This window comes from Poeciliopsis prolifica, unplaced genomic scaffold, assembly GCF_027474105.1.
Source record: "Poeciliopsis prolifica strain line A6 unplaced genomic scaffold, Auburn_PproV2 SCAFFOLD018, whole genome shotgun sequence".
Taxonomy (NCBI): domain Eukaryota; kingdom Metazoa; phylum Chordata; class Actinopteri; order Cyprinodontiformes; family Poeciliidae; genus Poeciliopsis; species Poeciliopsis prolifica.
Window position 1 is genome coordinate 447238 of NW_026562393.1, and position 14675 is coordinate 461912.

The 14675-nt window shown below is 40.6% G+C and overlaps 1 protein-coding gene across 1 annotated transcript in view; it reads left to right on the top strand.

Annotated features, from left to right (window-relative positions):
* Positions 1-14296, top strand: part of ccser2b (coiled-coil serine-rich protein 2b) — a 28821-nt gene extending 14525 nt beyond the window's left edge. Inside the window, exons 3-14 of the mRNA XM_055042764.1 lie at positions 35-202; positions 400-570; positions 654-727; positions 2181-2354; positions 3348-3438; positions 3595-3673; positions 4849-4905; positions 5024-5138; positions 5419-5502; positions 5581-5667; positions 5839-5964; positions 11211-14296. Coding sequence (XP_054898739.1) covers positions 35-202; positions 400-570; positions 654-727; positions 2181-2354; positions 3348-3438; positions 3595-3673; positions 4849-4905; positions 5024-5138; positions 5419-5502; positions 5581-5667; positions 5839-5964; positions 11211-11627 — 1643 coding nt within the window. The 3' untranslated portion in view covers positions 11628-14296. The remainder of the gene's footprint in view (positions 1-34; positions 203-399; positions 571-653; positions 728-2180; positions 2355-3347; positions 3439-3594; positions 3674-4848; positions 4906-5023; positions 5139-5418; positions 5503-5580; positions 5668-5838; positions 5965-11210) is intronic.
* Positions 14297-14675: the final 379 nt, after the last annotated feature.

Sequence of the window (14675 nt, forward strand, 5' to 3'; positions counted from 1 at the left end):
TCTGGTTTCATCTCTGTATCTGATCCGTCTGCAGAAAACACTCCAGACGCTGCAGAGATGGAGCAGCTTTCTGACGACCTTGCGTCCCAGGGAATGGGATCGATTGTTGGTGAGACGCTTGAGGACATGTCCCTGTCCTCCACTTCCTCCCTGGACAGGAATGACATCAGCCAGGAATACATGGATGACTTTGACAACCTCGGTGAGACCCTCTTTAAATGTTTTGTTGTAAACAATAGCATAGAAGCTACATAACAAAGAAAATGTGTCAATTGGTGATTTGTTAATATGAGTAATGTGACATTACATGAAAAATCCTCTGTGTTTAAAATCAGAACTGGACTCTCTGTGTGACCGATCTCCTTTACATTTTGCCTTTTTAATATTTTTTGTTTTCAGGAAACGGAGGGGTTGGCATCTTACTGCTTTCATCCAAAAACGAAGAGGATGACTCTGGACTCGACCAGTCATGCACCAGGCTGGACGATGACAAGGACGCCGTTAGCAAGGTCGCCAAGACAACAGGACTGTGCTTCCTAGACGATAGTCTGGACTGGACCTCCATCAGAGGTGAATTTTAAAAAAAGTTGCTGTTAACGTCAGCTAAATACTTTAATTATTCCAACTAAAAGAAAAGTTGCTTTTGTGTCCAGGTGATAAAGACGAGCACCGATTTAACCAACTTGCCCGTCGGAGAAAGGCAAGTCAGCCTGACTATCATGAACAGGTACATTATCTGTAACTGGTGCAGACAAAACCTTAAACAATACTTCTGTTTCCAATTTTGTTTTGATTAAAATATATGGGTGAAAAATACTCCAAAGGCATTTAAACCCAGATTAACTATACTGTTAGAGATCATTGATTCATTGATTTTTATGATCAATTTGCTGAACCCGAGCAACTGAAGCCATTTTCCTGAAATAAAGCATAAGAAGTTGAAAATGTGCAGTGACATAACTGAACATCTTGCTCCAGATTTCCATCTAGGTATCTGTATTTATGCTGCACAGCTCAGAATTAAGAATCCAAAACAAACATGGCTTTTTTTGCACTCTGTAGATGCTGCAGGTGCAGTTTGACCCCACCCAAAGCAAAGATAGGTGAACTCATCAGTTCATTGTTTGGACTCTTAAACACTCCCATCAGCAAGCTGCGCCTTTTCAACCATCCCACCAAGTCCATTGGACATCTGGACCAAAACGCTTCATGTGGTTCCTGCTTTGAATTCTTTTCAAACATGAGCGGAGCAGCATGTGGAATCACAGGAAGAATAGTTTTAATTTCACAAAAGCCTGTTTCAGCAAACGTTTCACTTCTTAACCTGTAGAAATTATTTGCCTCAGAGCTGCCTGTGGACGTGGCGTTGTCCCACACAGCTGTTAGCTCGTAGTGCGAGAGCGAATATTGTGCGTCCTTAATGTAATGTAACGGCAACGGCAGAAAACTTTAGGGTAGTGATTCAGCTTCAATCCAGCTGATTTCAGTTGATGACTGATTAACAGGAGTTTCTTGAATTGTAATCAGTTGAATCAGGCGCATTAAAGCAGAGAAACCTCTATAAAATGTAGGACAGCGTGCTTTGAGGACAAGGGTTGGGAAACACTGGTCTAGAAAGTCCGGTTCGTTTGCAGAGGTGTGAATGCACAATTAAACTCTGATGCGGACCAAAAAGCAAACCCTGGTCTGTCTAAAAACCTTGCTTCTCGGTTCGGTTGAAGCCAGGTGTGGCGCGGTTCGAATGCAAATATGGGTGTAAGCGGACAAGAGATCTCTTCAAAAGCAGGAAGCGAACTATAGAGCTGGGCATTCTAAGTAGCTACAACCAAAACAAACTCAAGAGTATAATGCCAGCCGGAGAAACGGCTTGTGGTGGAAACAATGAGGGTATAATTGTCCACAGCAAGAAAATCAGGAACACTAGATTAGAATTTGCCACAAAGGTTTAGAAATGAGTCTCAAAAAGAAAAAAACAAAATTTCTGTCAAATTTTAAAAGACTGACAAGACAAAGATCGGACCTCATGTAATGTGATTGAGTGTTTGCAGAAAGAAATAATCTGCTCTTGGAGAAGACTCCAAAAGAAGAATAAAGAGAGTTTCTAAAACAATCCTCAAGTGCTTCAGTTGATATTAAACTGTCGTCAGTACAAACTGATCCTGAGATTTTCCCTTCCGCAGGGCGGCTCCTCTCTGGACCTGTCCCCCTCTGACAGCTGTGGCTCTGGGGGTACCTACATGTGGGACGAGGAAGGTCTGGAGCCTCTTGGGGGCGCCACCACAACCGCCTCCATCCACACCAACAGCAACACCACCCACCACATAGGGAGCTTCGACTCGGACATCAACAGCATCGTAAGGACCAGAAGTCAAATATAAAAATTTTATGTCTGGCTGATTTTATTGCCTTAGATTTCACATAAGAACCATAACTTATTGAGGTTTAAACAGTGCATCAATAAAATTTGTAGCACTGTTTGAAAAGGTCTAAACAACGTTCACTGGCTCCCTCTGGTGTCCCTTCTGTGAAGTACAACCCAGCAGGATTCAGTTTTTTTCTTATTCTTTTGCAGCATACAGAGCTGAGTTCTTACCTGTATACATATTTTTTAAATGTCTTAAAATCTTCAGATAAGAAGCAGTGTTACAATCATGTAAAATACAATAACATTTCTGGAGGACCATTTCTCAAACTTACATCTTTTTCCCTGATCAAATAAGCATTTTGAACAGATTAATGTCACAGCTGAGAAAATGAATCAGCTCTGCGTTTCGTCTAATTTCATAATTATTCACCCGACATCAACTCTTTACTGCTTTTGCGGTTTCCGTGAGATAAGCATTTGGATCCGATAAATGAAGCGCTGAGGTTTCAGATAAGCTGAAGGAGGATGAGCAGGCTTGGGTCCGGGCTGCGACCTTCAGTTCAGTTCAGCCGGTGGACCAGGTGAGTGATGCTGAAAGGCTGTTAATGAGCCTGCTGTCTCAGTGTGTCCTCTGTGTTAATGAGCTCAGGGCTTGATCCTAATGAGCGCCGGCCGTTAACGATCTGAGGACTTTAACGAGCTCTCAGTTGAAATATGAAGTCTTCTGTTTGAATTTACACCTGCATTTGCAGTGGAGTGTCTGTCGTGACCACCAGGGGTCAGTGTTGCTCTTTGGGATTGTTCTCTTCCAATTCTGGTTGAGTGTGGGGGAGAAAAAGAGAAAACGGAGTAGCTGGAATGGACTCAAATAATATCCAACAATATTTTTTCTTGTTTTTCTTTCCTACATGCGATTCTATAACTTGACGTTTAATGCTTTCACTCTATCCAGACATTTCCATAAAGATGTATTTCTCCGCAGGATCTCTTAAACAACCTGGACTCTTGTGATCTGGCTGACGATGACCTCATGCTGGACGTAGATTTCCCAGAGGACTCCTCGCTACATAGCGGTATGTTTATGTAGATAATGTAGAGTCAGATAAAGAAATATGTTTGCTGCTGTTCTCTCTGAGGAAGAGAATCCTCATGAGGATGTGTAAGGATGCTTGGCGTTACTTCCTGTTTTGCATCTGCTAAAAATGAGCCTAAGACACTGAACCTTGCAGATGGAGAGGGGCTGTCCAGCATGGCTCAGTGGAGAAGAAGACAACTCTGTTGGGGAACACAGGACAACGACATTGAGAGGTGAGAAGACAACTGGTTTCTCTAAGACTGTTTATAGTTAAATCAAACCATCTTACAATTTCTAGCATATAATAGAGCTACAGTAGTAATGCATTCATAAAAAAATATCCCTTTATGAGAATTTTCTTAATTGAATAAAGTCCAATTTGGGGAAAAAAAATCATGTTTTTCAATAAAAAGGTTTTGTGCTAGGATGAAATTTGCAAAACAGCAGTGGAAAACCTTTGCATCATACAAGTCATGTGACCAACCACCTGGATGTTGTGATGCTGGAAAAGATGAAGTGGATGACAGGAGAACAATGACTTATCGCATGAACAAACTTCTTCAAGTGTGATTTTAATTCCATCATTAAATGGAACCAATTGCTAAATTGTGGTGTTTTTTTAACATTAGCAGAATATCAATAACATTATTTATTTTGCACACATATGAAATGATGTCACTTTGACTGAAATTGATTGTGAGAGCTGGGCTTACAGGGGCAGTAGCCCAGGGCTACAGTTTTTGGGGGCAGCAAAAGCTTTTTATTTTCTTTTAAGTGAATGGATGTTTTGCAATCATTTAATTTTGTATAAAACTCATGGCTGTTGTATTATATGGTGTATTCTGGCAAAACCAGTTCTTTGTAAAGAATGTTACTATTTATTGGCAAACGGAAGTAGTAAACTTACAATGCATCAGTCCATATCTGCTGATGTGAAGGGCTACCTATTAACATACTGTAATTTGCATTAGTAAAATAATTGGCTCCAGCCCAGGGCACCACATCCTTGTACATCCAGCAGAACTTTCTGGGAGATGTGGAGATTTAACCTATTTTTTTCTGTGGGGGGGAAAGAGGAAAATCTTACAGCGCACAGCTTGATGAGGTGAACTCTGCTCATGTTTAAATATTCTCAGTATGTGAAGGCTGCTTAAGCTTTCAGCACATTGACGCCACTGGTTAGACTCGAGGCCAATTTCCACCTTTGGAGCACTTTCAGAGCTGTATAAACACCACTTCAGATGTCTAAGGCTTCTGCAGACCTTGACGATGAGTTAAGAAGTCGATGAAGGCGGATTTTTAAACTGAATTCGTGCTGGGAATCTTAACTTTTTTTAAAAATGTTTTTTCATTAATTTACTTTTTTTTTCTTCTTTAACTCTGAATCTGTCATATGGTCGGTCCACAGTGACATCCAGTGCTACAAACTCTCCCAGGACCCTGAAACAAAGGAGGATAAAATCAGGTAGGGTGACCTGCTCTACCAGTTTTTCTTTCCTCCATCCTCTTAAAATCACAGTTTCACTTTATATTTTCTGCCTGCTTCTGTACACTGCCTGCTTCTGTTGGTTAAAACTCTGCAGGTCGGCCTGCTGCTCGCCGGCTCCTCAGACTCTGGTTCTGGATGTGGAGGAACTCGCTGAGGACTGCTCTGCAGTCCGGTCACAGCTGGAGTTCCTGCAGAGGTTGTTGCTGCAGGTGAGAGGGAATGCTCTTCAACACCAATAGTTTGTCTAAAGAGATGTTAAGTTTGGAAGTCTGCAGCAAACATCAGATCATCCATTGTTTATTTTCCAAGTATGGGTAAAAAAACTTCACCTTTAGCTCTCGGAGCCTTGAGAGTTTATATATTACATATGTATTAAATAAATACATTTAAAACATATTGAATGAATCAAGGCAACATTAAGCCTAATCTTGTTTCTCATTTAGCCATGGTTTTATGCATTTAATGTTTATTTCCACTTTTTTTTTTTAGGAGGAGGATTTGGACGACGACACTCTGACCACAGACACTCTAAGTCCAGAAACAAATGACTTGTCTCACAGTTCAGACTCGCAGGTCAGCAAGTTCAGCCCTGTTAGTTTTCTGTGTTATATTTCCCATAAACCCTCGGCTCAACATTCCGCCTGTCTGTAGGTGGAGGCGCTCCTGCAGGAGGTACAGCAGCTCCGGGAGGAACTGAGGAGCCGAGACCGGACCATTGCACAACTAACCATGCAACTGGTGAGTTTGATGCTGCTGCAGCTTCGGTTTTCTCAGTTTTGCTCAGAAGTTTAGGTTAAAGTTAGTTTAAAAAAGGGATAGAGTCTCTAAAAAAAGAACTTTAGACATTAATAAATATTAAATATTTTAGTCGTCTTTTTGTGTATGACTGAAGTTTGTATGTGTGTGCAGACTGTTCCCACACTGACCACCAGGTGTCGCTGTCAGGGGTCGTCTGAAAGGATGGAGCAGCAAACGCAGACAAGTCTGACAAAAAGCGAGTGTGTGTCGTCGCAGACACCGTGGAGAGAACACACTGTGAGAACACACACATACACACACACTTGAACTGGATCTGGATGAAATCGAGGCTGATCCACAAAAAGGAACCTATAATAATGTTTGTTGTTAGTCCAAGACAGAAAAATCCAGAAAATCGAATGGAATAATCTGAACTAATCAGGTTTGAAGGTTCACACAGGAAACATCTTTAAGTCTCTTCTGTGGGTTAAAAACTTTGTTTTTCTTCTTCCTTTGAAAGACTTTATACTTTCAGAAATCTTTTTTTTTATTAGAAATTTTCTTGCTGTTGGATTCATAAATTTCTGATTTTATTTCTTTTTCTTTTTTTAAACATACTGTGCAGGCAGAAAGCATCTTTTATTCTCCTCGCTCTGAACTCTCACTTTCATTACCTGCAGCTTTTTTTTACTCCTCGTTTGACTTATTGACTTTAAACACCATGTTTTACTTATGGGGGAAACTTTCTGAGAGGGCTGTCTTCTTTCCCACACCCCGCCCCTCGTCTATCCTGTCGTTATTTTTCTCCAAAAGGAGTATGAGCATCTTCTCCGTCTCTCTTTGTCCCCGTCTCTGTCTCAGGCGTTTCCTCCTGTCCCTTTCCTCTCTCCACCCTGGCAGTATCAGCGCTCCAGGCCTATCAAGGGAAGGCCCAAGCCAAGCATTCCCTCTCACCTCGCTAGAAAGAGTGAGTCACGAAACTGTCAGACTACTTCACCAGACGTTCACTAATTAGCCTTTAATGTTTCAAAATGTACAGAAAATTTTGAAAAACTAGTCATGAATGCAACAGTTTTGACAGAAATCAGCTGCATCTAAGTAAAGGAAATCTTGTCAAGACCCAAGAGAGATGGGTCAACGTTTGGGTTTTCACCTAACACCTCTTTGGAAATCTTCTCGTTAGAGCAAAGACCCTTCTTTTTCAATCTGTTAATTTTGACAAGTTTTAGAGATTTGACAAGTGAAGTAGGATTCAGTTTTGACCTAAGTGACATTTGGCTCAAAACAATTTCTCTGAAAATTTGATTTATACCAAATTGTCCTTGTCACCACAACTCCGGCTCATTAAGTACCTGAATGAATTATACTTCAGAAATAGAAAACTTAACAAACAAAGAAAATAGACAGATCCTAGACTGAGAGTGAATGAAAAATGAAAGCGTAAAGAAACTGAAAGACCTTCAGAAATTCTGGAGGATTGTTGGTCCTGACCTCTTTAACAAAGGAAATCTTCCTTTTGCTTCAAACTGCAGTGAAATCTGACTATTTTGAGCTTTTTTTCCCTCTAACTTTTCCTCCTCCTGTCCTCTCTGTGTCTCTTCTCCATGCTTTCGCTCAGGAGTGGAAAATCTTGTGCTTTACTTCAGTGACAAAGCGTGGTACAGTAGCAACTTTCCTTTGTCTTGCAGTCAAACTTTCTCTGTCTCCTCATTTTCAGTTTTCGCCCTTCCATTTCTCCATGGTGATTCCCACAAAGCAAGCTATCTGTGAGGATTATGTAACCTGAACTGGTGCTGCAAATCATAACCGAAGAAAGTTAAAGTCACTGACTTAGACAGTGACTTAAAAGTCTTAAATTTATGTGTCTGAAATTAAAGCCTTAAATTTCTTAGAAAAATATAAGTTGGCCTTGTATACGGTTTGTAGTGGTGGGACTACTTAATGTAATTTTTTTTAGTTGCAAGAAAAAAAAACTTCTTCATTGCTTTGCAGTTGAAATTCCCAGTAACTGGCTGCTGTTGGGATCATGGAATCACAGCTGAGTTCACAGGTTTTGCTATGCTTGGTCGTAATACACAATGTCTCAACCATCCAATATGTTTATGGATTTTTATGACTTAAATTTCAAACGGTCTTAAAAAGACTTATGGTTGACTTACTGAAAGCTGCAGAGAACACATGGTTGCCTCTCTGCATATGATTGCTTCACATCAGACAAAACCCTTAAGTTCTCTCAAGCCCCTGTGCAGATTAACTTAAATATTGTGGGCATTTCAGCTGTTTCTCAGAAAGCTTTGAGTTTTTGCTTCAAAGCGTTTCTGAGAAGGCAATCATGTCAACCCCTTGCACCAATCAAAGCATTAAAAACATAGGAACTGGTTAAGGCGGTCTTATCCACCTCTGTAAAGCAATATTGCAACAGTTCGGAAACCCCAAACCTTCTCAACAAATCCAACTCTGGCACTCAAACACTATCTGTTCTTAGATGACCCAGCTGCTATCATTTGAATTTGAATACAAGTTTTTATATTTTATGATTTGAACAAATCCGTTGCCCCATCATTCCTACTGAGGAGAAGGAATGCATTCTTTTGGGATCGATCTTGAAGGATGGTCCTCAAGAGGATGAATACTTTTCCAGTGGAAGTTTCTCAACAATGGAACAAACTTTAGTCTTGTTCATGTCAAGATAAAACGAACTGTCAGGATGTTCCCATTTCCTTTCCATCCGTCAAAGTCCAAAAAGGCACCAATGAATAAAATTACACTCCAAGTATGAGAGCGAAGAATTCACACAGTCAGGACAAATGGTCTCATTACAACAAGACTATGGATCTTTCCGCTTTGCATATGTAAGGGTGCATTGACCGGCCCTCTGTTCCTGGATTTGAGCTTCTCTGCTCGGCAGCTTGTCTTGTCAGTGGTCCCAAGTTAGGCTGAACATGTAAACACTCCAGTGAGTTCCAGGTCTGCTCTCCTGTGTTTGGGACCACTCTTTTGTTAGCGTACGAATGTCCTCATGTTTGGTTCTAGAATGGCAAACACATGAGTTCCTGCTCTACTCCTATGAAGCATTGCAACTTAATATGAGAGCTTCCAGAATTATTGTTTCATCCAGATATAACTTGGCAATTCTAAGTGGTGCAGTCATACCCACTTTTGGAAAGAAGACGCTTTGAGGTGTGTTGAGTCTGAGATGGAGTTTGTGAGCTTCTGTCTTTTCTCTGACCTAAACTGAGATTTAAGTCATTGAATCTCTCACCCTTGTAAGGTAAAATAAGCACCTTTTCTTTCCAACATGCATTTTATTTACAGTAAAACTCTTGTCTGTCTCGATTGCTCTCTTATTTTAATTGACCAAAGAAGCCTAGAGCATTACATGCAGTAATTGCCCAATAATCAGCATTTTTCACTTCATTTGTGAGTGCCCTGCGTTTCTCCTCATCTGTGTGCAAGCCATAATTCTGCAGAACTCCATTACAGTCCTAATAATTTCCAGGGTAATTGAGGAGTTTGACAGCTGTTCGTTGCCTGCAGCTCAGCTCGACAAGCTCATGTTTACCCATTATTGTCACGATTCTAATTGTTGATTTTAGTGATGATGCGATGTGGCGAGATATTATAGCCCTGATGAGCCTCAGGGGGGCTCATAAGAGGGCAGTTTGCGTGGATCAGCACATTATGTTAGTATCTCATCAGAACACTCAAAGGGTTGGAAAGGCTTGGCAGCAGAAAGAGAAGAGAGAAAATAGAGTACTCTTCATTTGTCACCACCATTAAGTGTTAAGGTATCTCGTCATGATTTTGAGTTTACATTCTGTCCTTTTTATTCACTCCAGCTGCTCATGCATGTTTTATGGAGTCGAAAATGCAGATACCAACAGGCTGCAGTAACTTTACTAGCCACCAGATGTCGGTGTTTACCAGTCAATGTTTAGTTTCTTGCCTTGAACTGTTGGTATCATCCAGGTGTTGTTTGTTTTTTCAGAACATATGTCGAAACTGTCTTTCTACAAAATATGTCTTCATAACTACTTTAGACTGAAATTACCACAGCTTTCTCTACTTTTCCACTATAAACTTTGGGAAAGTCTGAAATCTAAGCTTTCTTCTTCCAAATTATTGATAGGTATGGACAAAGAAAAGTACTTAGAATAATTCTGTCTGTCTAAATGTACATTCCTTGAACAAACTTAAACATCAGGAGTAGATTAAAGGATAGAAAGCTAGAAATTTAATCAGATTTTTCTTCATTTTCCAATTTTTAGATAAACAGTTTTAACATGAGGATTCACCGACAGCAATCAATCATGACTACATTACAGTGTGAACGTAAAAATGGATTTCTTAAAGTAAAGTGACTAAAGTAGAGGGAACACATCACTAATGAAAGAAGATATTATGATTGGACGATATGCCTGAAAACCCTATCGCCACATAAGAATTTTATATCAGTCTATTTATAATTATTGATTAGCTTTTTGATTGAAATGTCTAAAATACTACCAAGCTAATAGTGTAATCTTTCTTCTTTTAGTCACTTAGTGCTGTTTTTTTTTTTACTATTATTATTTTTTTAAGCTGTTATGTGGAAAAACCTGAAACTGCTGCTGCGCAAGTTACTCAACAAATAGTTGTTAGGTAACCAAAGAGCGAGAGAGAGAGAGTGATGCTCGCGTGAGAGGTTGAGCAGATAAAGTTTTTGCTCTGCCTACATCTCCCAGAATGCTGTGAGGCTCTGAATTAGAGTTCAGTGAATTCTGTATGTTGAGCCTTTTATCAGACGAACTATCTGTTGATATCATCACGTTTCTATTATATGTATTGTTATTAACCAGCAATATGAGATGCATAAACAACGCACAAACATACAGAAAATAGGTAAAATTAGTTTGATAATTCAGTCGCAGCAGTGTTCACTCCAGTTTAAAACGTTCTGTTACTATCATGAGTTAAAGCTGTGCTCTGTTAGATAAAAACACTTCAGGTAAAAACAGCTTCTTTTAGTTCTGAGTTCTTCGAAAAATGACATCACGCATGAAAGTGACCGTTTTAAACAGTATTTTTTGAAAACGATTTTTGTGACAGCCTGACACAAGTCCCCTAGCTCTGAACAAGAAACACTTAAGTCATTTGCTTTTCTACTCAATAACCACAGAGAGCTGAGCTGTGAGAGGAAAAGTAATCAGCAACTACAACAGTAGGCAAGCAAAACCCAACAAGTAAATTTAAATAACGGTGCAATGTTGTAATCAAGCCGTACACACAGACCCACACACACACAAACAGATGAAAGCAAACACGCGGCTGAATCGAAGCGGTTTGACTCTCTGATCAAAGTGTGGATGTGTGAAACGATTGTCCATCTGACAGAACAGCTCCATCCGTCTCTACTCAGCTCCAACACCTTATAAATGATGTTACAGAGCTGGAGGTTTGTGTTAGTTCAGAACCCAGTCCACAACCGACCTTTAATGTTCGTCGAGAGGTTAGCTGATGAAGACCTAAAATCAGTTTTTTTTTGTTTTGTTATTTGTTTTCAGTCACAGGTACTTTACTCCTCCCATCAGGAAGACCAGGAACCACTGACAAACCAAGCGCCGCCTTCAGGTAACCCCGCCCACGCTGAAATGCTCCCTGACGCTCTCCCCCCATCTATTGAACCAATCGCTGCCACCTGCACATCCCCAACAAGAGCGACGGTCGATGGAAACCCACAGAGGAAGCCGGGGAGGGAGGAAGAAGAGACGGAAAAGAGAGGGACCACTTCCAGGTCCCTGATGCCTCTGCACCCTTCTAAGCTCCGCCTCTTCCTGTCTCACGCTGCCAACGTCTCCGCGCCGGCATCCCCGAAGGCGAGGCCGTCAAGGCAGCTGTTGGATCGTGTCAACTCTCCCGGGCTGAAGGCAAAAGCCTTCGGCTCCGGATCGTCGCGTCTCCCCAAACCAAAGAGCTACTGAGGCAGCGGGCGATCAAACGCGTCGACTGACTGACTGTACCGGTCCTGAATCCTTAATGTTGATATTCTGAGCTAAGATTAAACAAAAAAAGCACTTCATTAGGAAGAGTGATGCCACCCGGATCTCGGAAGACGTCACGGATAAAAACCATGGATTTGTGCCTTTGATTTGGAAGACGCCGTCGTCTCACAGCGGATCGCTGGAACCGAACGTCATTTAAAGTCTAACCTGAGACGTTTCACATGTTGCTGCTGCTGCTGCTTACATTCTAATCTTTATTGGTCCTCTGATGAGATTCAGACTGACTACGCCCAGCCTCTGTGAGAGGAAAAGTGCTCGCGCTAATTTAAATGAAGTCTCCGACGTGAAACTTGGCCTTGTTTGCATTCCATCGAACACTGGAGTTCTTGATCTGAAAACCTATCTAATATCTTAAGTTCACCTTCAGCAACACACACTCTCTATTTTTTTAATATGTGATTCAATTGTTTATCCACAACCACAGAAGAGGCAGAACGCTTCGTCCTTCTGCCCGCCGTCTATCATCTCTTCTTTCAGACAACCTTGACATGAGGAAATACTTTTTCTTCTGAAGCTTTTGAGCCTCAAACTTCTTCTTCTTGGTTAAATCCCCAGCTTCTCGCAGGGAAATCTTCCTTCCTAAAGGAAGAGTTTGGATTTGTCTAGCTGTTGCTTCCAGAAAAACCTTCTTCCAGACTATCCGGTTAAGCTGCACTGCAAAAACGCAAAATCTTAGCAAGTTTTTTTTTTTTTGCTTTGTCTAGTTTCTGGTGCAAATCTCTTAGCTCTGTTTAATTTCAAGTGTATTATCTTAAACGTGACTTTTAAGAGCTTCTTTTAAAATCTATACTTAATATTGATGGAAAAATACTTTTTCTATTTGCAGATCTTCAAAGCTTAAAAATGAGTGAAAAAAATCTTCCAATAGAACTAGTATTTTTATTTATGTTTTTATTAATATCAAGGAAGTATTGACTTAAAACAAGTTGCTATCTGTCTGAAGTGACCAGTAAGTTGGTTTGGTCTTATTTTAGTCGAGCTAAAATATTTGCACTAGAAACTGGACAAAAATACTTGATGATATTTAATGTTTTTTTGCAGTGTGGAGATTGTTTTTTTCCTTTTCGCTTTAGAACGCCACTTTGGAATCTTTTTCTCTCTCGCACTATGGCCGTGCCGTGACATTTCTATTAAAGTGTTTGCTCTCAATTCTTCTCCAAGCAACGTTTGATCCAAGCTCTGAACTGAAGGCTCTAAATCCTTACAGGAGTTGCTTTATGGTTAACATTCAGCAGAGGAGCTGCCGTTTGTTTCAACATCTCTTTTTAGTTATCTTTTTTTTGCTCCTCAAACGAATCCTGACATTTGAGCTTTCAGCCGGAATGTCACGTTTCCACGGTGCCGATCTGAAACCGGGACACGTTTCCGGAACCGTTCTTAACATTTTGCTAAGTCGAGGAGCTATGCACTCGCCCGGATTCCTTCAGGAAGTTTGAACCCAGTGACATTTTCGCTCCGCCGATGCCTCAAACCCACCAGTAAGATCCCGTGTCATCCGTATCGGCGACTCTCTGTCAGCTCTGCCTGCTTTCACTTGAAACTGCTCTGGAATAAAATATGCAACACACACACAAAAAGAAACGGACGCAGAAATATGCAAGCTGGCTTCGCTTTAAGTCACAGATGCTGGTGAATTTTTTCAGAAAAGCGATGACTTTTTATTATATACGACTGGTTGATTCCATCCTTTAGCTTAAGGCTTTAATGAGAGAAAGAAAACTTCCTGGGTTTTTGGCCGGTGGGAATAAATGAAACTAATTAGAGGTCATTCTCTCTGAGATCATAAACTCCTTAAATCTGACTTTTTTTTTCTCACACCTTTTACACATCCAGCTCACCAGAGAAATCCGAGTTTTTAATGTTTTCTCTAAGAGTCTCTTCCTTTCTTCCCTCCTTTCATGAATACAGTAAAAGTTGATAAAGAATAAACTTTCCTCTGAAGAATCTGAAATCAATGAAGTAATTGATCCCGATGCCAAAAAAATAGCATTAATACCTCCAGTTTTCACAGCCCAGATTTCTTAAAAATAAACAAATACAGTAGCCCTTGCATCTGCAGAATAAAGTAATAAATGCAAAATAATTTGGCTCCGTTTTAGATTTTTAAGCGCAAGTGAGAGTCTTCAACATGGATACCTAATTTCAGCATCATTTATCAATTATATTAAAATTACATTTAGACATATTGCAGTTGCACATAGACTTTAACTGAAAGAGAAAAGAGTCTCTTTGAGTTGATTTAGCTGCGCAAATCTAGTACCGACTGTAGCGCAGCTGTTTTCAAAGACCGATGTCACGAAGCCAAAAATATTTTCATTTTTTAATGCGTGATTTAAAAATTCAAACAAAATCCAGTCAGCATAAAGAGCAATCCAAAGTTTGGATCTCATCGGGTCAAACTTTGTGCACGCTTCTGCTGAATGTAGAGAGGATAAATGTTTAAGTCAACTGAATCTGCGTCTCTGAGTTTCAGCATCAACATCGAGACCACCTTTATTGGACATACGAGCCTGTTTTCAGAACAGGAAGCATTAAACAAAACAAAAAGCTGGCACGTTTTGTCGTATTTTGTCAAACCGAGATGAAATGCCAGGTGCATTTTTTTTTCTTTTCCTGGTCGTTTTGTTTCCAGGCTAAGCACAGATGATTATGGCGGAGCGCTCACCCGCCTCGTGACTCTGACCGCCTCTCTAGTCCTCCTCCCTCCCTCGCACCTCGCCCGCTGCATGATTTATTTTATTTATCTGTTTTTTTAGTGCAGCCGTGCAACAGCAGCTTCTGCCCAGGTGTAGCAGTTAAAGCCTGTTGCCATGGCAGCGCAGATCTGCAGCAGCATCCGTGTGGAATCGCAGCGCGTCCTCGTGTTTCTTTTGTTGTTCCCTGTTAAATGAATCATCACACACACGCATTAAAACCCGCCGGTGGTTGGGCAGGTTGTTTTTTTTTTCCCCAAATTTCATCTTCCAC